Raw genomic sequence first — 21,636 nt, forward strand, 5'->3', positions numbered from 1 at the left:
GTAAACTGGATTTTTTAGGAGCCCCCAGGTCTTCTTTTCTGCTGTTTCACTTCTATTTGGAGATGTTCCCTGTCAGTCACGTCTGTTTGGTTTGGGCTTCAACCTCCGTCCTGTAGGTTCTGCCACATTTTCTCATGTGCCTGCCTGGTTCTTGTCTCTGTTTAAAGAGCCCCATTTCCCACTGTGGGACACAGTCGTTCTGTGCTGTGTCCCATCAATTCAGAGTTTTCTTCACGGCCTCTCTTAGCTTTACTTCCATGGAAGCTCTTTTCCCTTCCCCAAAAGCTTGTCACTTATTCCTAAGTATCTGCATAACATTTTGTCGATAACCATTGCTCATTAAATGTCAGTTTAGCCACAGGAAACTAATACAGGCACCAGACAACATCGGAGCCAAGTGCACTGTGTACAAACTCCAAGAAATACTAGAACTTGCTAAGAGTTAACAGCGGGAGAATTTAAAATTGCTTTCTCTGAAAGGGGCAGCATGCAAATATCAAACGGATACAACGAAATGATACTGATAATTTATAGAGCCTATTCAAATGCTGTTTTGCAAAGAGCTAATTACTGTTTTATTCAATAGAGTAAAAGGTTTAACCAGAAGCCTTGAAAAAATGTTTATTTCATAAATTATACCTTAGTAGCTCAGCCATTACCAAACTAAATGTTTAATAAAAATCAACTTCCTGAGATTCTGTAAATGACTGCAAAATGTGGGTTAAAAAGCAAATTTATTTGAATAATTTCTCAAATTATGTTTGATAGAGCAGAAAAAATGTGATTTAATCACATTTCTTTCATTTTTAGTAATAACCTTATCAGGCCTATCATATGGCACAGTGCGAGAGGCCTTGGGATATACAACTATGAATTAAAACACTGGTTGGCCTTTAAGAAAGTGGCAAGTCTGTGTGGGTGATGTCAAAAAAAAAAAAGGCAATAAAAATGCACTGTGAAAAGTGCTCTAATACGAGTAAGCATCGGTGCTCTGTAGGTGTCGTATCATCTTGGCTTTGGAGCGCCAGGAAAGTCTTTCAGGAAGACCTGATTCTCCCTCGTTTGGAATCCTACTTCTGCCCCTTAAGTAGCTCTGTGATTTGGGGCAAGTTACTTAAGGCCTCTGAGCCTGTTTCCTGATCTTTAAAACGAGACTTAGGACGCCGGTCTCTGAAGGTTTTCGCGAGGCTTCAGTGCATTTGCTAACATATTTCTGGGGTCTAGTGCAGGGTCTGGCATATACACAGTTGCAGTTCTTTGAGGATCCCCTTTGTGACATGCTCCATATCAGCTTGCCAAAAAGAACTGCACAGGCTTTTGTCCACTCTTTGCGTGCCGGGTTCAAGCACTGTGGCTTGTGACCCCCCTGGCCGGGTGGTGCTAAGGTGATGGATAGGTGACTCGAGAGCAACGGCACCGGAACCAGCAGTGGCACTTTGTCAGGGTCGGTGTCGCTGCTCTATAGGCTTCTCCCTTCCCATGTCCTCTGACCGATATCTCCTGGGCGCCTACTGGGTGTGCGGGTAGAGGCTGAATTCTCGTTGCCGTGGAGAGGCTGAAGGAGCTTAAAGGCAAAAGGGGGTGGGGGGGGTTGGGTAGGGCAAATGAAGTGTCAAGGAGGACTGGTGACATTGGTGCAGGAGTTGAGGGAGGCGGCTGTCCCCCCACTGGAGGAGACAAGGAGTACTTCATGGAAGAGGTGGCATTTCCACCACCTGGTTTGGGGGTAAAGGCTGAATTTCCAATGCCCTGGGCTGTAGGGTGTTGGTGGACCAGGGGAGCAGAACAGGGATTACAAAGCTCTGGTTGGCCTGAATATACAGGAAAAAGTGCTCCTGCCGAGTGTGTTGTATGTGCTGTGAATCTTGTTTCTTGTATGTGCAGCATTACCCCCACCTTTTTATTTAAATAAAGAGGGAGAAGGAGTTGGAATCGCTAAGAAAGTATTTAAGCTCTTGACTAGACTAGTCAGGCCTTATTTACTGTTTGTAGTGTGAAAATAAGTCTTTTCATTTCCTCATCCTAGAAAATTTGTAAAATACCAAAAATATTTAAAAAAGAAAGTTACCTGGTAACTTAAAAATTTTCCCTTCTTCCAAAGCAAAGCAAAAAATCCTAGTACCCTGCAGAAATGTGGACAGTTCACAGGTGTGTTCAAATTTTTGTGAATTCTTTATATGTTCTTTACTCATTTTTCCTTGGAAGTGTAATGTGTGATTTGAGCAAAAACTTGCTAAATAAAGAGTGTTTTATGTGTTAGGAACGTTTACTTCTTTTCTTCCATATTAATTGTATCTTCTCCCTGCCTGTTGTTTGCCTTTCACCTTATTTATTGTGTATTTTTGATATCTAGAAGTTCTTATGGCTTCTTCCGTTTCTCTTTTGCTCAGAAGTTCCTTCTCTGTTCTGAGATCTGATTGAAAATACTCTTTTGTGGCTTCATTTTTTACTTGTGACTCTTTCAGTCCATCTGGAATTAATTTTGATTTGAGACATGGTTCTCTTTTTATTTCCAGCTAGTTAACCAGTTATACCCACACCATTGGTTAATATTTTTTTATCCAGTGATTTGTGATGAAACCTTTATATATGTATGTGTATATATATATATATATATATATATATATATATATATATATATATGTATGTATGTATGTTTACTTCTAATAGATTCAAAAAACCTGATTATTTATGTTTTGTTTCTTAGGTTTATTAAGTCCCTCTACCATTTACACCATGTACATCTTATTTGACTAATTATGCTGTTTTAAGTAATAGCTCTTCTTCACTGTTTTTTTTGTTGTTGTTTTTGCATGTGTGATTTTATAACATTACAAGCTGACTTCCCATGAGTCATCTTTAACTTGTAAACATTTTGTTTGGCTTACTCATGTTAAAACTGAAAAACCAATTTTTTGTTGCCACCATTTAAAAATCACTGGGTTTTCCAGCTGTTCCAGAAAAATCGGAAGACAAGACCTGTGTACTGGGCTTATATTTCCACATGGCAGAAATCTGCAGGGGCTCTGGTATGGCTGCCTGCCGCCCTAGAATAGATGTGGGCTACCTGATTTGCCCTTGCCTCCACCTTTCCTTACTGAGTTTTACTTGCAGCTTGACTCAGACTCACTTGAGTGATGCTGTTTCATAAAAATGTTTTCATTGTATTAATCTGATCCTTGATAGAGCCTTTTGTCTCATTGCTCAATTTATTATATATATATATGTATATATATACACACATACATACATATATGTGTACCCTATATTGCAATGTTGAAGAAAAAAGGCTCCATTCTGTATTGAATGCTGCTTGAACACAATTCCTTTTAAAATTCATATTATTTAAGTGCCAAAAGTCATATGAGTACAAAGAAACAGAATATTCTATAGTGACCTTGAGAAGAAATGCAAAGAGAAACAATTATCTGAGTCTTAAGATTCAAAAACAAAACACAGTAGCGTTTGTATAATACCATACCAAGTACGAACAATTGTATTTCCACTCTAATTGGTGGGCGTGATGTTTCTTGGCTAAATTCTTTCTTCACAGAGCCTTGATAGAACCATTTTCTTTCATTCCCAACCTAACCCACATGCTAATTTACATACCCCACTATTGCTGCGGGTGCTGGGGTGTTTTGACTGCTGACTTTAGCATCATTGCATCCTTTGTCCCCTTCTGTGATTCACATGAAATCAAAGGAGTAAAACTGTTTTCAGTATTCTCTGGTAAGTACTAATCTGCAAAGATGATGAGCACGTTTAACCACATGATCTCGCTTTGCAGCGTACTTGCGGTAAATGCAGCTGTGTCACCTCCATTTCTATCTCATTTAAACCTGAGAAACTGATGCTCAGAGAATGCTGTGACCCTGGGGCAGTGTCACAGAACAATGCGTGGCTGCTAGAACCGGCGTCTCTGACACCTAATCCAATCCATCTCCACTTTTAAAAATAGTGGAGATTTTGAAGTAGTGGCCATATGTTCTTTTTAGCTTATTTTCTGTTAGTCATTAAAATCGTTCAGGAAGTGCGTCATAATGAAAAGCAGAAAAGAGAGTAACCATGTAGTATTAATGCCTTAAGCTTTAAAAAAAAAATAGTTGTAAATTAGACCTAGGACATAAAGAAAAAATGTGCTTCTGTTTCAACAGAAGTTTGACTATTCTCATACATAGGCAAACCGTAGGATCATAGAATTTTAGGATTGGATCTAAGAATGAACTAGTACAAAACCAAATCCCTGATCTTTTCAGTAGGAAAACTAAGGTTCTGTATTGTTAGGTGTTCCCCTCCCCCCCCAAAAGATGTGCAGCTAGTTGGTAATTAAACTTGGAGTAGAAATGGGAAGAAATAACAGTTCCTGAGTCTGTCTCTTCCATCAGTATGGGGATTAATTTAGGGTCTTTAGGTGGGCTGGCAGAGCTCCCTTCCTGGCTTCTCACAACAGTTTGTAGTCCCGTGGAGTGAGAAAATGATAATAAATGTGAAGAAACAGAATTTTTGTGCTTTATTTACTCTTTTTGCTTAATAGGGAAAAGATCATGCCAGAAAAGGCTGGGAGAATCCATTATTTTTGACCTAGAAAACAGAAGTTGGAAAATAGGGAAGGGAATGTTCCTTTTCAGGAGGCCTTGGAGAGTTGGTGACAGTTTGAAGTTAATGGAAACATTTTGACAGCATGACATCGCGTGTGCTCATTGGTGCTCCGAAATGTTTATGAGAAATCTACTTACCTTTGGCAAGCAGTGTTGGGGAGATACTCTGTCTTCGCTGCTGCCTTAAAAAAATTTGGTTCCTTGTGAAATAGGGAGTGTGGGAGGGAGGCTCAGGAGGGAGGGGATATGGGAATCTATGTATGCATATGGCTGATTTACTTTGTTGTACAACAGAAACCAACACAGCATTGTGAAGCAATTGTACTCCAATAAAGATGTATTTAAAAAAATAAAAATGCACAGGGAACTCTATTCAGTACTCTATAATGACCTATATGGGAAAAGAATCTTAAAAAAAGTGGGTATATGTATAACTGATTCACTTTGCTGTACACCTGAAAATAACACAGCATCGTAAATCAAGTATACTCCAATAAAAATTTGAAAAAAAAATTTTTAAAAATTAAAAAAAGCTACTCTAGCAAAAGGAAAGCAAATGGTGTTTCCAGGCAGTGCCTGAGAAATGTTTGTAATGTTAACCAAAGGATCTTGGTACAAGTATGTCAGTATTATTTTAGACCTTGTCGACCTATTGCTAGTATTCTAGACAGTGTTAAAGAAATCACTCCTAAGGTTTGGGTGAGTAGATGACATTTCTGGTCAGAGGATTTTATTGTGATATTCATACTGAAAATTGGGGAAGATCTTTTAAGATATTTCCTACTGCCCCAGTGGTGATGATGTTTTTTTTAATGTAGATCAAAACTTACTCAGTTTTAAGTGAATTCCATTTCTGTGCCAAAATCTGTACTGTAGCAAGTTTGCTTTTTTAAACTTTATGTTCTTATTATGTGTTCATCTTAAAAATATATATTTTTTTGAATGGAAGGACAAGTGAATGGCATTAATTCCAAACACTGATACATATGAAGAGTTGAAAAATAACAGGCTTGGAAAAAAACCCATTAAAGGAAAAAAAAGAAAAAAATAAGTGACTCTTCAATCCTAATGCTGTCTTGATGAGTAGTAAGCAGTATGGCCTGGGTGCAGATAGATTTTCCAGATAACTCCTTCACACTTCGTGGTATTTTCTTTTATTTTCGGATATTTTTCATATTTTGAGTTTCCCAGTGGATTAACTATGTGTATGCCTTCTTTTCCCTTTTGTAATCACAGTTGTCTATGTTTTTCTGATTTGTAGGAAGAAAAAAAGAAGTTTGACAAAGAGACAGAAAAGAACTATAGCCTAATTGATAAACATTTGAATTTATCAGCGAAAAAGAAAGACTCACATTTACAAGAGGTATTGTTTTTATTTTTCTGTTAACTTGTTTCTAAAATTCAGTAATCAGTGCATGTCTTTTTTTTTTTAAAAAACTGTGCTTTTCTTTTGAAAACATTTCATCCAGGATTATTAGAGGTGGAAAAAATGACCAGGTATCACCATGAATAAAAGAGCTCTTTTGGAACAAGATGTAAAATATAGACCTCTTAGGGTGATTAATGCAGTGTGGATTCATAGTATTAAAAGTTTTGGTTCTGAGTATATTTTCACAGGAACAATCATTTTGACCAGCATAACTGAGAACAGATATGATTTTCAGGAATAGATTCATTAACTGGCTTTCAAGATTTCTTGAAGAAGTGAATTGAATAAGCTCCTCCGCCATTTGGCTTTTATGTGAAGGCAGCATTAATCTTAACACTGACGATTCAGGAGTTTTCACCTTCATTGGAAAGAGAGCATCTGTTTTACTTGTGTTAACAGACTCATTTTTTTGTTTCTGGAGGGAGCTGTATGTAAGAAGAAAGGAATTTACATCTTGTCTCTCATTTTCTCTTTCTGTTTCTTAAATCCCCTGCCACTTGTTTTTCCTCGCTCACACACTTGAATGGAAACTCAGTTGTTTACAGTTTGTAACATATGCTTTCCTTAAACATGATGCTGTTTGCAGCTGTAAGGATCTTGACTCATCCCACAGAAGTGTGATTTTTTTTTCTTCCATTTGTTTATTTTTAAACACATAAGGAATCCAGGCATGATGTGCCACTATAATATACACTTAGTGAAATATCATCAAAATGACAACATTGTAGAATAAACCTGGGTTATGTTTACATGTCACAGATTTAGTTGCAAACTCTGGGTGTGTGTGTGTGTGTGTGTGTGTGTGTGTGTGTGTGTGTGGTGGGGTTATTTTGACATTACCTACACGTCACGTTTTCTTTTGTCTCGCTAGTACTTTTTTTTTTTTTTTTTGCGGGCCTCTCACTGTTGTGGCCTCTCCTGTTGCGGAGCACAGGCTTTGGATGCGCGGGCTCAGCAGCCATGGCTCACGGGCCCAGCCGCTCCACGGCATGTGGGATCTTCCCGGATCAGGGCACGAACCCGTGTCCCCTGCATTGGCAGGTGGACTCTCAACCACTGCGCCACCAGGGAAGCCCTCGCTAGTACTTTTGACAGACGTTTAGATGGCATTTGACGTTCTGTAAAAGAGAGAGGCCCTTTTGTACCATTTGATCCTCACTCCAGTACTGTGGGTAGGGCTCCATTCTCTCTTCCATATTACATAGGAAACCATGCACTTGTTACATGTACTCCCTCATCTCCTACCCTCTGTCTTTTTTGAAGTGACAGCTGTTGCTCTTCGAGGCTCTCTTTATGCTAGCAGTTGTCTACCTCTCTTCTCCCCTGCTCTCTGTTTTCAGGTATCCTGAAGGGATCTTCATGCGCCGGGTCATTTTCCATCTCCTCCTCACTATCTAATGAGGTATCATTCTACCTGTTGTTTAGGCAAAGTCTGTAAAGTCAGTCTTGGCCCTTTCGCTCTCACCCCACATCTAGACCATCAGCCTATGTCTTCTTTAGCTTCAGAATATTCTCGGAATACGGCCAGTTCTCCTGACTCCCCACCCCTGTCATCCGGCATCTCTCGCACAGATTACTGCAAAGGCCACCCTGCTTTCACCAGGGTGTCCCCTACAGTTTATTTTCTGTACAACAGCGGAGTGAGCCTTCATGTTTCTCTTCATCTCTAAATACTCCTAACAGCTCCCTTTAGAGGCCCTGGGTGCATCCCGCCTGCCCTCACACCCACATGGCTGCCTTGCTCTGGCTTGGTTCCATGCTGAGGGCCTGTGCTTTGTTCATCCTTCTGCCAGATCTGCATGCCTCACTCCTTCAAATAGTCTTCCAAATACTCTCCACTCAGACTTCTCCTTACTAGAGAAGTTTTCCAGCCATCTTATTTAGAGTGTCCCCCTTACTCTCCTTTATTTTTTTTTCATACTCTGACAGCCTTTTTATTTTTTTTTATTTTGCGGTTCTCGGGCCTCTCACTGTTGTGGCCTCTCCCGTTGCGGAGCACAGGCTCCGGACGCACAGGCTCAGCGGCCATGGCTCACGGGACCAGCTGCTCCGCGGCATGTGGGATCCTCCCGGACCGGGGCACGAACCCGTGCCCCCTGCATCGACAGGCGGACTCTCAACCACTGCGCCACCAGGGAAGCCCTCTGACAGCCTTTTGACTCACTACATATTCCGTTGTTACATGGCTTCTTCCCATAGGATGTAAGCTCCTTGCAGGCAACAGCTGTGTTCTGTTCAGCACTCTGTCCTCAATGCCTAGAATGAGACTTGTCAGGGAATAGGCACTTAATAAATATTTACCCAATGAACAAGTGTGAAGATTGTGAGCTAGGGCTTCGACAGTTTCATCATTCCCAAAGATAATTAAACACCAGATGGGAAATTTGAAGAGACCCTCAAGGAGAATCGTTTTAGTTTCACTTAAATTACATATTCTTGGCTGTCTTGCTCTGTTTGCTCTTTACAGACATACAGACTCCCACTTGACCTAGCTTTCCATTGCAAGCGTGAAGGCCGTAAGAAGGGGGATGCTCTTTAATGGGGAAAAGGTTAGATCTGGATTTTGGTTACTTTGGGCAGTGGCTAATGCATTGCTAACCTTCAGTAAACTGAGGTGCTCAAGAGATTAATAAAGGTTGCTGAGACTGGTACTGACCAAAGGCATAGAAACTTGTTATCTATTCTTTCCTCTTGTTTCCAATGAAAATAACAGGAGGAAATTATGGCGGACACCAGGCTGGCAATTTGAGTAATTCTATTAGTACCTTTACCTGTAGCTCTGTTTTATTGGGCACAATGGCTTCTGCCTCCATCACAACCCGAAATTCTAATTAATATTTGTACTAGAACAAGAATTGGGTATTCGAGAACATTCCATGACTGCTGATTTTTGAAGTATATTTTTGTTTCCTGATGCCAATTAAAAGTTGGCACCTGCCACCCGTCTCTAACAAGGATTAAGTCATTAGCCTAGCTCTGAGGAACTAACTGCTCCAGGGCTGTAGTCCTCGTTTTGCCCCAAATCAAACTGAACTCACAGCTCGCACGCTGTACATTTTTTTTAAGTCGACACTGAGTCGTCAAATAAATAGAAATAGATCCTTTGAATATCTTTGTGTGAGTGATCTACTTCTTTTATGCATATTAACAGCAGGGATGGTCAGAAATGAGATGATAATCAAATTGAAATTGTATGTTTGTTTAAAAAAAAAATGACTTTTGCTTGGTGTAGTAAAAAGTATAGTCCAAATGTGTGTTTTCCAACACCACCAAGCAACTGACTCAACTCTGACACTACCTAGAGACAGCATCAGATCCGACAGGTTAAGGGCTCAGTCGGACAAGATTGCCCCACTTCTGACTAGCAGATGCAAACTATTATCTTTAGAATGGATAAACAACAAGGTCCTACTGCATAGCACAAGGAATTATATTCAATATCCTGTAATAAACCATAAAGGAAAAGAATGTGAAAAAGAATGTGTATGTGTGTATAACTGAATCACATTGCTGTACACCAGAAACTAACACCTTGTAAATCAACTGTAATTCAGTTAAAAAAATAAATAAATAAAAGACTACCCCACTTCCGACATCAGTCCCAAGCCCAGGTTGTTACCTGTGCTTCTGACTGGCTACAAAGAAGAGGTTCCTATGACCCCTTCCTTGCTAGAGCGGCTCACAGAAGTCAGAAACATTTAGTTAAGTTTAGCAGTTTATTATAACAGATAATATAGAGGATATGGTTGAACAGCCAGATGAAGAGGTGCACAGGGCGGGGTCTGGAAGGGTCCCAAGTGCAGAAACTTCTGTCCTCATGGAACTGCAGTACGTCACTCTCTAGGCAAGTGGATGTGTTTCCTGTTAACCTGAAATAAATAGTCGGCTAGGTATTTCTCCAGCAAAGATGGGTTTATTCGGGATCAGCAGAGAATTGCAGTTTAGGGTCTGCAACCATGGGAAACCAGGGGCAGGTTTCTGCACGGCAAGGGAAGGAGAACACTTTTGTTGAGAGGGAAAGAGAGTTGAGAGGGCTATAGTAAAGAGTCCCTGGCTTTTCTTGGGCTGGGTCCTAGCCAGGGAAGAAGAATGGTCTTTCTTCTTGTTGGGCTCTGCGATGGTCTGAAGCCATGTGAGCTCCCCCTTCTGGTGAGTTTTCCGTTTATTAATTTTTTACATTACCAACCTGGAAGCTCATGAGCTCTTGTTCAAGAGTTGTTATAGAACTTAATTTATAGTGTTCCCCTCTTCCCAGAAATAGGTGGGTAGAGCTGAAAGTTCTACCCCTCTAATTAGTGCTATCTTGGGCCCCTATCCTAAGTCACCTCATTAGCATAAACTCAAGGGCTCTCAAAAGGGGCTCCTTACAAATGATTAGAGACACTTTTCTCGCTCAGGAAATTCCAAGGGTTTTAGGAGATTTGTGCCAGGAACCTGAGACAAAGACCACATACACTTTTTCTTACATCACATATATAGTGATTGCCTTTTAGACTGAGTCAGGCTAAAGGACGGTGCTGCTAGGTATAATTTGGATGTCTGTGGCATTGTTGTAAATTATGGGTTAACGGCAGTCCCAGGGTTTCTTGTGATCGATCACGCGGCACCTGGCACAGTGGTTCTGAACACCCAGAGCATTAGGAAGCTGTGGATAGAAGCTGACCTGTCATGCCGGGGTAATTGCAGTAGCACAGCCAGGCGAGAGAATCCACTAAAATTAAATTTAAAAACCACCTTGGTAAATCTGACCCTGGTGTCATTTTCTTGAAGGACATTTCCCGGTAACAATAACATGAAAAATCCACCCTTAACCTCCCCTATCTCCGTTTTATTAAATACTCAACACACTCACATTGTTTTTACTGGGAGTTGTGTCTGTTAACTGCTAGTGGCTGAACTCTCCATCTCTGGATATTAGAGGCATAAAAAAATCATGATTTTTATGAGTGTTAGGTAGAAATTCTCATTTTGGCTTAGCAACAAACACTCTTATTATAGTTAGACATTACTTTAATTAAAAAAGTATATGATGCCAAAAAAATTATCACCTGTTAGATAAATACTTTTTTTTCCCCCAAATTAAAAACTTTTTGTGGTGGTAAAATATACACAACAAAGCATGATTTTAACCAAGTTCAGGCATGCAGTTCATTCAGTGTCATTAAATACAGTCACACTGTTGCCAATAACCACCACATTCCAGCTCCAGAGCCCTTTCAACTTGAGATACTGAAACTCTGTTCCCATTAAACACTAACTTCCTAGCTCCCTTGTGCTTCCAGCTCCCCAGCGACCACCATCCTACTTCCTGTCTCTGTGAATTTCACTGTTCCGGCTACCTTATCTAAGATAAATCATACAGCATCTGTCCTTTTGTGACTGGCTCATTTCACTTAGCATAATGTTCTCAGGGTTCATGCATGTTGTAGCAGTGCCAGAATGTCCTTGCATTCTGTGGCTGAATAATGTTCCATTATCTTTGTAGACCACATTTTGTTTATGCCTTCACCTGTCGGTGGACACTTTGGTTGCTTCTACCCTTTAGCTGTTGTGAATAATGCTACTGTGACTGTGTGTGTACAAGAATCTCTTTGAGTCCCTGCTTGCAGTTCTTGTGAGTATATACCCAGAAATGGAATTGCAGGATCATATGGTCATTATATTTTTAAGTTTTTTTTTTTTTTTTTTTTTTAGAGAACTGCCATACAGTTTTCCATAGCAGCTGCCTCATTTTACATTCCCCCCAGCAGTGCACAAAGTTCCAGTTTCTCCACATCTTCACCAATACTTGTTATTTTTCTGGTTTTTTTTTTTGTTTTTTATTTTGGTGGGGGGAGGTAGGGTTTTTTGGATTATTTTCTGATATTTTTTGTTTAAGTGTGAGGTGGTATCTTGTGGTTTTGATTTCTATTTCCCTAATGACAAGTGATGTTCAGCATCTTTCTCTGTGCTTAGATATGGCCTCTTTGGAGAAATGTCCAGATAAATACTTCCGGACATAAAATTAGCTGAGTTAGGAACTACAAGATGCCTTGTAAGAACAGTTCTGAGGACCAGAGGTTTCACTACTGGTCCTCTGTGGAGCCATCCCCTCTCTCAATTCCCTTCTAGTTAGACAAGAGAAGCTGGAACCTTTCTTTGGAATAGTCGGTCTCCTGACCATCTGGTGCCTGTTCCCTCCCAGGGGACAGGACATGGTGAGGACTTAGGAGAGTGACTGCCTGCAGATGGGCTTCCAGCCCAGGCCTCTCTGCAAAAGCCAAGTTCTTGAGATGGTGCTGCCACTTCCTCACCTGCTGCCCTCACTCCTGAGAGCTGTGGCGGCTGGAATTTGCTCAGCCCTCCTTCCCAGGCCACTTCATTCTTAGGCGATTTGTTAATGGAAATAATGTTTATGTAATTTGGGTTCTACATGTGCGGTTCCACCTTGGGTGTCAGTTGTGGTTGGGTATGTTTTTCATGAAGTGCCTTTTTTTTTTTTTTTCCATTTTCAACATCTGTTTTTCACTGTCCTCAGCATGTAAGTCATGTTTTTTTTTTTTTTTTTAAACATCTTTATTGGGGTATAATTGCTTTACAATGGTGTGTTAGTTTCTGCTTTATAACAAAGTGAATCAGCTATACATATACATATGTTCCCATATGTCTTCCCTCTTGCGTCTCCCTCCCTCCCACTCTCCCCATCCCACCCTTCCAGGCTGTCACAAAGCACCGAGCTAATATCCCTGTGCCTTGCGGCTGCTTCCCCCCAGCTATCTACCTTACTACGTTTGTTAGTGTGTATATGTCCATGACTCTCTCTCGCCCTGTCAAAACTCACCCTTCCCCCTCCCCATATCCTCAAGTCCGTTCTCCAGTAGGTCTGCGTCTTTATTCCTGTCTTACCCCTAGGTTCTTCATGACGTTTTTACCCCTTAAATTCCATATATATGTGTTAGCATACGGTATTTGTCTTTTTCTTTCTGACTTACTTCACTCTGTATGACAGACTCTAGGTCTATCCATCTCATTACAAATAGCTCAATTTCATTTCTTTTTAAGGCTGAGTAATATTCCATTGTGTATATGTGCCACATCTTCTTTATCCATTCATCCGATGATGGGCGCTTAGGTTGTTTCCATCTCCGGGCTATTGTAAATAGAGCTGCAATGAACATTTTGGTACATGACTCTTTTTGAATTTTGGTTTTCTCAGGGTATATGCCCAGTAGTGGGATTGCTGGGTCATATGGTAATTCTATTTGTAGTTTTTTAAGGAACCTCCATACTGTTCTCCATAGTGGCTGAACCATTTCACATTCCCACCAGCAGTGCAAGAGTGTCCCCTTTTCTCCACACCCTCTCCAGCATTTATTGTTTCTAGATTTTTTGATGATGGCCATTCTGACTGGTGTGAGGTGATATCTCATTGTAGTTTTGATTTGCATTTCTCTAATGATTAATGATGTTGAGCATTCTTTCATGTGTTTGTTGGCATTCTGTATATCTTCTTTGGAGAAATGTCTATTTAGGTCTTCTGCCCATTTTTGGATGGGGTTGTTTGTTTTTTTGTTATTGAGCTGCATGAGCTGCTTGTAAATTTTGGAGATTAATCCTTTGTCAGTTGCTTCATTTGCAAATGTTTTCTCCCATTCTGAGGGTTGTCTTTTGGTCTTGGTTATGGTTTCCTTTGCTGTGCAAAAGCTTTGAAGTTTCATTAGGTCCCATTTGTTTATTTTTGTTTTTATTTCCATTACTCTAGGAGGTGGGTCAGAAAGGATCTTGCTGTGATTTATGTCATAGAGTGTTCTTCCTATGTTTTCTTCTAAGAGTTTGATAGTCATGAAGTGCCTTTTACTGTTTGATCTTCTGTCCTTCGGGGTCAGTCTCATCACAGAGAGCAGGGGTTTGCAAATTATTTCTGCAGAGAGTCAGTTAGTAAATATTTTAGACTTTTGAAGATCACGAGGTCCCTGTTGCAACCACTCAAGTCAGCTGTTGTACCCGCAAGTCTACATAGGAGATGCGTAAAGGAGTAGTCCTGGCGCTGGTCCAGTATAGCTTCGTTTAGAATAACAGGCAGCAGGCTATATTTGGCCCATGGACTGTAGTTTTGTAGACCTCGGGCAAAGAGTTTCACTCCGAACCATCTCTAATTTGACTGGCCTCCATTATTTTAACATAGGCAGATATCCAAGTGGAACAGAACCGGCAACACTTTTACGAACTGTCTCTTGAATATGTGTGTAAGCTTCAGGAAATCCAAGAGAGGAAGAAGTTTGAGTTTGTGGAACCCGTAAGTATAAATAGCAAGTTGCTCTGCTAGTCGAATTTCGTGATATAAGAGGAATGTGTTTCTTTGAAGATCTAATTTATGGTTGCTAGAGGCTGTGGTGCGTAAACACGAAGCAAGACAGCGTAAATTGTACACAGTGCACCCAGAGCCATGAAGTCAAAGAATCACTTCTAAATAGTGGTTCTCGGGCTTATTTGCACAGCAATGTGTAATGAGTATTATTCCTTTTGCTATATGGTCTCAGGGACTCTGCAATCAGGTACAACTTCTGCCATCCTAGCTGTAACTCCACCCTTAAAAAAAAAAGTCCCCATGAAAGAAATTATATTGGAATGTGAGTGAGCGTGAGATATTTATGGGATAATCTTTATTCAAGTTTGTTCTAAAGCAAGTGCATCCATCCAAACCTTGGTACTTTCAGCAATTATTGGTAACCAACTATTTCTAATACAATTCACAATGCTTATGCAACCTAAGTTAAGAACCAGCATGTGGAACATTTGAAACTATTTTGTAAGTTACTCTGACATTTCTTTTTTTTTTTTTGCGTTACACGGGCCTCTCACTGTTGTGGCCTTTCCTGTTGGGGAGCGCAGGCTCAGCGGCCATGGCGCACGGGCTTAGTTGCTCCGCGGCATGTGGGATCTTCCTGGACCGGGGCACGAACCTGTGTCCCCTGCATTGGCAGGCGGACTCTCAACCACTGCGCCACCAGGGAAGCCCTCTGACGTTTCTTTATACTTATTTTAGAAACACATGATTTTTTTTGTGCTTATATAGATGCACTCTGAGAGCTTCAGTTACTTATATGTTAACATATCTATGAATATATGTATCTTTTGAATCAAAATATAAAGGGTATTTTATACTGTGGGTTTTAGCAAAAAAAACCAGAGGTACACTGAGATTCATGACTGTCAAGATTCACTTTAATTTTAACATAGACTATATTGCATGTGATTTTAAAAAACAGCTTTATTGAGATATAATTCACATGCCATACAGTTTACCCACTGTGTGTATGATGTTGAGCAACAAACAAAAAAAAAACAAGTAATGATTCATTAAAAATTAGCATTCGTGGAAGCTATGGTCCAGTGGAGTAATTGAATTACCCTAAATTAAACAATTAGAGAAAACCTCCTTAAAGCTTACTTTTTATGTGAAATCATAATAATGGCCTACATTTTATATACTGAGCATTTACACTGCCCAGTCATTGTTCAGGTTGTTGTTCTAAGTACTTTTCTGTGATCATGCATGTATTCCACACAGTACCCTACTGAGGAGATATTTTAATTATCCCACTTAGCAAATGTAGACACTGAAGTAGAGAAACTTCAGTAATTTGCCCCAGTTGGGAATTGACCCTTGCTGGCCACTTGACGTCAGAGTCCCAAATTCCTCACCATTAGACAGTGAATCTCAGGATTTCCTTAACCCTCACCCCAAATCACTCTTACTCTAGATTTTCTCACATGTGGGGGAGAAGCAGTGCCCTCTGATCAAGGGGGGCAGGTGGAGAGTTTGTAGGAAACTCAGGGCTTAATTACTGCCCTGCCTCTGCCCCTCTCTGCTCCAGTCACTGAGCATCCTTGTCAACAAAACAGAGAGGTTACTCTGCACTGGATGCCCTTCGAAAGAGCTTTTAGCTCTTTGATCTGTATTTCACTTTCCTTATAGGTCCTATCGACTTATAGTGATAAGGTTTCAATTATAAATGAATATAGGGATTCTCTTGACTCAGAAGGACAAATGGGTGATGTAGAATTCCATTTATCCTATACAGCATACTGTAAAAGCTGTCTAATGGCTCTGATACTTAAGGAAAAAAAATCACAAATCCTTTTATTTTTTTTATAGGGACCAATTAATGAATAATATGCAGTTAGATTTAGTTGAATTCTAGTGACTTCCTTTTAATTATTGTACTTCAATAGAATCATAATGAGATGAGGCAAAATACGTGGCTTTTTAACTTATTTTTTTCACTGAGATTTTTTGGGTGCTAATGTCACCTTTTCTCCTTTGTTTTAGATGCTGTCATTTTTTCAGGGAATGTTTACTTTCTATCATCAAGGCCATGAACTTGCCAAAGACTTCAATCACTACAAAATGGAACTACAGATCAACATTCAGAATGTAAGAAAACGGAAGCTTTCTCCTAAAAAAGATGTTTGAGAAGTGTAGTTTTGATTTCTTTGGTGTATGAAAAGCCTTAAACCAAGACCAGGCTGATCTGTTGGTACCGAGAAACTGAGGCTACGTTGCCACCTTCTGGCCAGTTCTTGGTGTAACAAACTGTTTTCCAGGAAGGGAGGCTCCGAATTCTGCTGCAGCCGGCTCTGTTTTGTTTTGCTTTGTTTTTCAAGAATTCATTTCCTATAATTTATTTTTCTTCCCTTATTTTCAGAAAAGTCATGAAGTATGTTTTTACAATCAAAATTTCACATAATTTGCCTTATTTTTCCAGTTTTATTGAGATATAATTGACACACAACACTGCGTAAGTTTAAGGGTTACAGCTTAATGACTTCACTTATTATATTGCAAGATGATTTCCGCATAAGTTTAGTTAATATCTATCACTTCGTGTAGTTAAAAAATTTTTTTTCCTTGTTATGATAACTTTGGCTATCTACTCTCTTAGCAACTTTGAAACAAGTCATGTGGCAGTGTGACATAGTTATTCCGCACTTTGTGAGGCAGTTCTAAGGATAACCTCTGTTGTGTAAGTCTAAGTCTGCTCTGTATGAAACAGACAAAACAGTCCTCCACTTTAAGTTTAAGGCATTTCAATTCTAATTTAACTTTCTTCTGTTACTTGTATGTCTTATTTGATATTTATTCCCAGATAGGCTAACAGTTCCAGTGGAATTTCTTGCCTGTGTTTTGTGCCTCCCTATTCACTAATGTATTGGTGTTCACAGTTGCTGTTGGCCCTTTATTGTTTTCCTAGGAAATGTATGGTTTCTGTTAGGTCTTGGATAAAGAGTTTTTTTGAGAACTGTTAAACAGTATAACGTATGTGATTTTGATCAGAAGGTGGTAGACGTTTTTCCTTTCGACGCTTTTGTTGATTTTGGAAGTGTCCTCACTGAAAAGCTATTCAAGTTATGTTTAATGTAACTTCAAACCTTGTTAAAAACACAGTGAGTGAGTTTTGGGACAGACTCTCAACCCATCCTGAAAGACATACAAGGAGAAGGATGGGGATCTCTGTGCTGTTTGCTACCTGACCTTCAACTTCTTATAATCTTAGAAATTGAGGACTAATGGTTTTTGTGTAGATTTTGTTTCAAGTTATTTTGGTATAGTTGTTCCCTACATTTGGGAATGTAGGTAACGAAATCTCTTGTGTTTTGTAATTTATGTGTCAATTTGTATTTGAAGATTCTACATTCTGTTCAGTTAAATGACTAAAAGAGTACATTCCTCCCTACACCCTCCAAGATCAGTGATATAAGGTAATATAATTTAAAAATATGTCAAAGTGTATATATGTAGATTAGTCCTAACTTCAAAAGTGTCTCTGTAGGTAGTAGAACATTTAGTCTAATGATACTGTGATGTATCAGAATACTTCTGTAGACAGGAGAACACAGCGTTTGTAAAAAGAACATTACATAGTTAGTTTAGAAGATTAGGTTATAATCCTGATTCTTTTTTTTTTTTTTCCCCCTCCACTAACTGTATAACTTGTGTCTGTACCTCATCTGTCAAGGGCAGGGCTGGCCTGGATGAGAACCTTCAGGCATAACTGATCCATAATTTGTGTAAAATGAGGAGGCAGGGTCCCTTATTCAAAAATGAAGAATTTCAAGACAGCGATGGCAGAGCATTAGATCAAGTGCACGACCTTCTGAGGGCAGGGCTGTGGGTGACGGCACGGGCTACCTGCCCGTGAAGCCAGCCGGGCCTCAGGGTCTGGGGACACATCAGCGTCTCCTGGGGGCTCCAGAGAAAGTGTCCATGCACAACTTGCTTATGTGGAAGTTCATTTATCACACCCACCCTGGGGTCAGGGGCCTATAGTTACCTTAATACACCAAAATAATTTCAGCGAGATTCAAGATTTAAATGGGAGTGGGCAATACTCAGGCATGAACTACGGTAAGCAGCACTTGAAGACAGCCTGTCATGTGAAATGGGTCAGCTGGTCAATGGAATCTAACTTAGTCTATGAAGAACCTAACACACGTACTCGGTAACTTTCATTTCCCATAAAGAACTGGGCGAAGAACAAGCTACTGGAAAAAATCTTTTCCTGTGTCCTCTGGAACTTCAGGATTGTCATCAGGAAGTTGCCTGGGGTCCTCCACCTCTCTGCCTTTGGTTCTGGCTCTTTCTGAGGCTGCAGCTCTGCTTGCAAGTAGAGGCTCTGCCTTCCGCCTCACCTTCAGTGTTGAGGACACCTGATCCGGAAGTCGCCTGTGCTCTTTACTTTTGCTTCTAGCTCATTCTTTGCCCTTCAGAAATACCAGAACCTTTGAAACACATGCCACTCAATTCTACCTCACCTGCTATATCTCAGTATTGCTGTAATTCACTACTTTCTTGGCCATTTCTCTCATTCCCTTGAGGATGTCAGCTTTTAGCATATCGGAGGGAAAGTGTTGGCTGCATAAAACTACGTATTACAAAAATCCCAGCTGTGTGTTACTTTTTTTTTTAATTGAAGTATAGTTGATTTACAATGTTGTTAGTTTCAAGTGTACAGCAAAGTGATTCAGTTATACATACATATGTATATATCTCTTCTTTTTCAGATTCTTTTCCATTATAGGTTATTATAAGATTTTGAGTAGAGTTCCCTGTGCTACACAGTAGGTCCTTGTAGTTTATCTATTTTATATACAGTAGTGTATATATGTTAATCCCAAACTCCTAATTTATCCCTCCCCGCCCCTCTCCCCTTTGGTAACCATAAGTCCACCTTCTACATCTGTGAGTCTATTTCTACTTTGTAAATAAGTTCATTTGTATTATTTTTTTAGATTCCACGTATAGGCGATATCATGTGGTATTTGTCTTTCTCTGTTTAACTTCTGTGTGTTACTTTTTATGCTATGCGTATTTATGTATTGAAAGAAATATACCGAAATGTTGAAACCAAATCTTAGAGTGAACTATATGTGCACTATAATGGTAGAGATAATTTTGGTCAACTTTTAGGTATTTTACTATAGAAAAAATGACAAAAACCATTTTATAATCAGAAAAAAAGGTAAAAGTTATTTAAAAGTGAAAATAACCTATTTTCACCCAACTGGTTTCACCTTTTCTGTTGTAAAAATGGTTAGACCTTTTTTTTGAGAGAGATTCAGTCTTTTTCCATTTTCCATAATCTAGAGTAATTAATGGACAGCAAAAAAGAGCAAGATCGTTTTTAAAAAAATAGACTTTGCAGAAGAATGTAAATTACATGAAAATTAAAAGATATTAAAAAAACGAATTAAAAATTTTTGTGATTTCTATCCCCAAAGGAGACTAGAATAGAATTCTTCTCAGGAAGAAGTAGAATCCTAAGAAATTTTAGGGATTCCGAAAGAGTACCCAGAAGATACTAAGAATGGGGAAGAATAATTTAAAGATATGCACAGATATTTTTGTTACAGTTTTGTGAGCAAAGTAGAATACTAAAGTGATAAACTATGTTACCAGGAAAAAAAGAAAAAGATTGGAAGTGACTGTGTAAAAATATGAACATGATTGTTTCTGAGAGATGAGTTTCTGGTCACTTTTTAATCTTGTTTATACCTCCTCTTTTTGCCTCCAGGCAGGGCTGTTTGTGCTGTCCCCTCTCTCTGTTTTATAATGTTGTGAATTAGCTTTTATAACCCCCCAAAACAATTTTTTTTGAATGTACTTTCTCTTTCAGATAAAATTTTAGTTTGATATTGAAGATTCTCTTTTTTCCTTTGTTAGGGAATAATTGTCACTTTTCAGTGACTTAATTGCAATTAAAATAATAATGCCACTTACATTTATTTTGTTGCCATGTGCCAGGTGTTGCCTACGTGCTTTTCTTTGGATTGTACACATTTAGTCTTCAAAGGTGTCCTATGATGTAGATTTTTTTATTCCTTCTTCACAGATAAGGACAGTGAGGAAAAAGAACTTGCTGGCGTCATACTGCTTTAAGGCCAGGGCAGCACTGGAACTTGGGCAGGCTCATTCCAGGGCCCAAGGCAGTTGCTTTCAGATTCAGTGTTGGTGTAGAAATGGGTTCAACTCATGGTGTATCTGGGGTCAGTAAATAGAGGAGCTGGGGAACATCCTGACATGGCCATTTGGGTTCCCTGGACCTTAACAATTTCTGGGTAACATGGGAGTCCCTTTAATGGTAAGATCTCAGATTTAGGTACCGATGGTAAACCTCAGCTCGCGTCTACCTCTCAACAGTTCTAACCTGCGTTCCCCTCACTCTCATGGAAGGTGTCCTTCGGGTGTTTAGACTTGATCACCTGTTGACCTGGCATCCACTGCACTCCATTCCTTACTCTGTCACCTCCCCATTCATAGGGCACTTGAGGAGATGTTTGAGGATTGCAGTGAGGGGTGTGTGTTAGCACCCTACCCCTTCTTTTCTGTTTTATTATTTTGGGAGGTTACTAAAGCAGGCTGCAGGGGGCCCACCCCTGATGTTTTACAGCTGCTTCGTGAAACCCTCTTTATATATATATATTTTTTTTAATTAATTAATTTACTTTTGGGTGTGTTGGGTCTTCGTTTCTGTGCGAGGGCTTTCTCTAGTTGCAGCGAGCGGGGGCCACTCTTCATCGCTGTGCACGGGACTCTCACTGTCGCGGCCTTTCTTGTTGCGGAGCACGGGCTCCAGACGCGCAGGCTCAGTAGTTGTGGCCCACGGGCCTAGTTGCTCCGCGGCATGTGGGATCCTCCCAAACCAGGGCTCGAACCCGTGTCCCCTGCATTGGCAGGCAGATTCTCAACCACTGCGCCACCAGGGAAGCCCCTCTTTGTATTTTTAATTATTCTTTTGCTCCCTGAATGAGGTCATGGGGCCAGGATGGGAAAACTTAAATGAAAAATGGCAATCTGTACTTGGAATTAGCCTTTGCCATCTGCCTGTAAAGCTTTATTTCTGGGTAAAACTTAGTGTGAACAGTGCCTCATCTTCCCCCCTCTTTCTTTCCTCCTTAAATATGGGTGTGAACCTGTGCTAAGCCTGACCTGCCAGTTTTGTAAAGTACTCAGATGTGTCCGAATTCCAGCTTAGTCTCCACATTGAATTCTCCTCCCCCCAGTAGGTGATGTGATGAAATATTTAATTTATAAGACTTAAGACTCATTGGTTTGGAAATTTGTTT

The 21,636-nt window shown here is 39.9% G+C and overlaps 1 protein-coding gene across 1 annotated transcript in view; it reads left to right on the top strand.

Annotated features, from left to right (window-relative positions):
• ARHGAP10 (Rho GTPase activating protein 10) overlaps positions 1–21,636 on the top strand; it is a 328,185-nt gene that overhangs the window by 111,701 nt on the left and 194,848 nt on the right. The window contains exons 5-7 of the mRNA XM_065877114.1: positions 5,863–5,964; positions 14,195–14,305; positions 16,343–16,447. Of these exons, the coding sequence (XP_065733186.1) occupies positions 5,863–5,964; positions 14,195–14,305; positions 16,343–16,447 (318 nt within the window). The remainder of the gene's footprint in view (positions 1–5,862; positions 5,965–14,194; positions 14,306–16,342; positions 16,448–21,636) is intronic.

Source organism: Phocoena phocoena, chromosome 5, assembly GCF_963924675.1.
Source record: "Phocoena phocoena chromosome 5, mPhoPho1.1, whole genome shotgun sequence".
In the NCBI taxonomy this organism is placed as follows: Eukaryota; Metazoa; Chordata; class Mammalia; order Artiodactyla; family Phocoenidae; genus Phocoena; species Phocoena phocoena.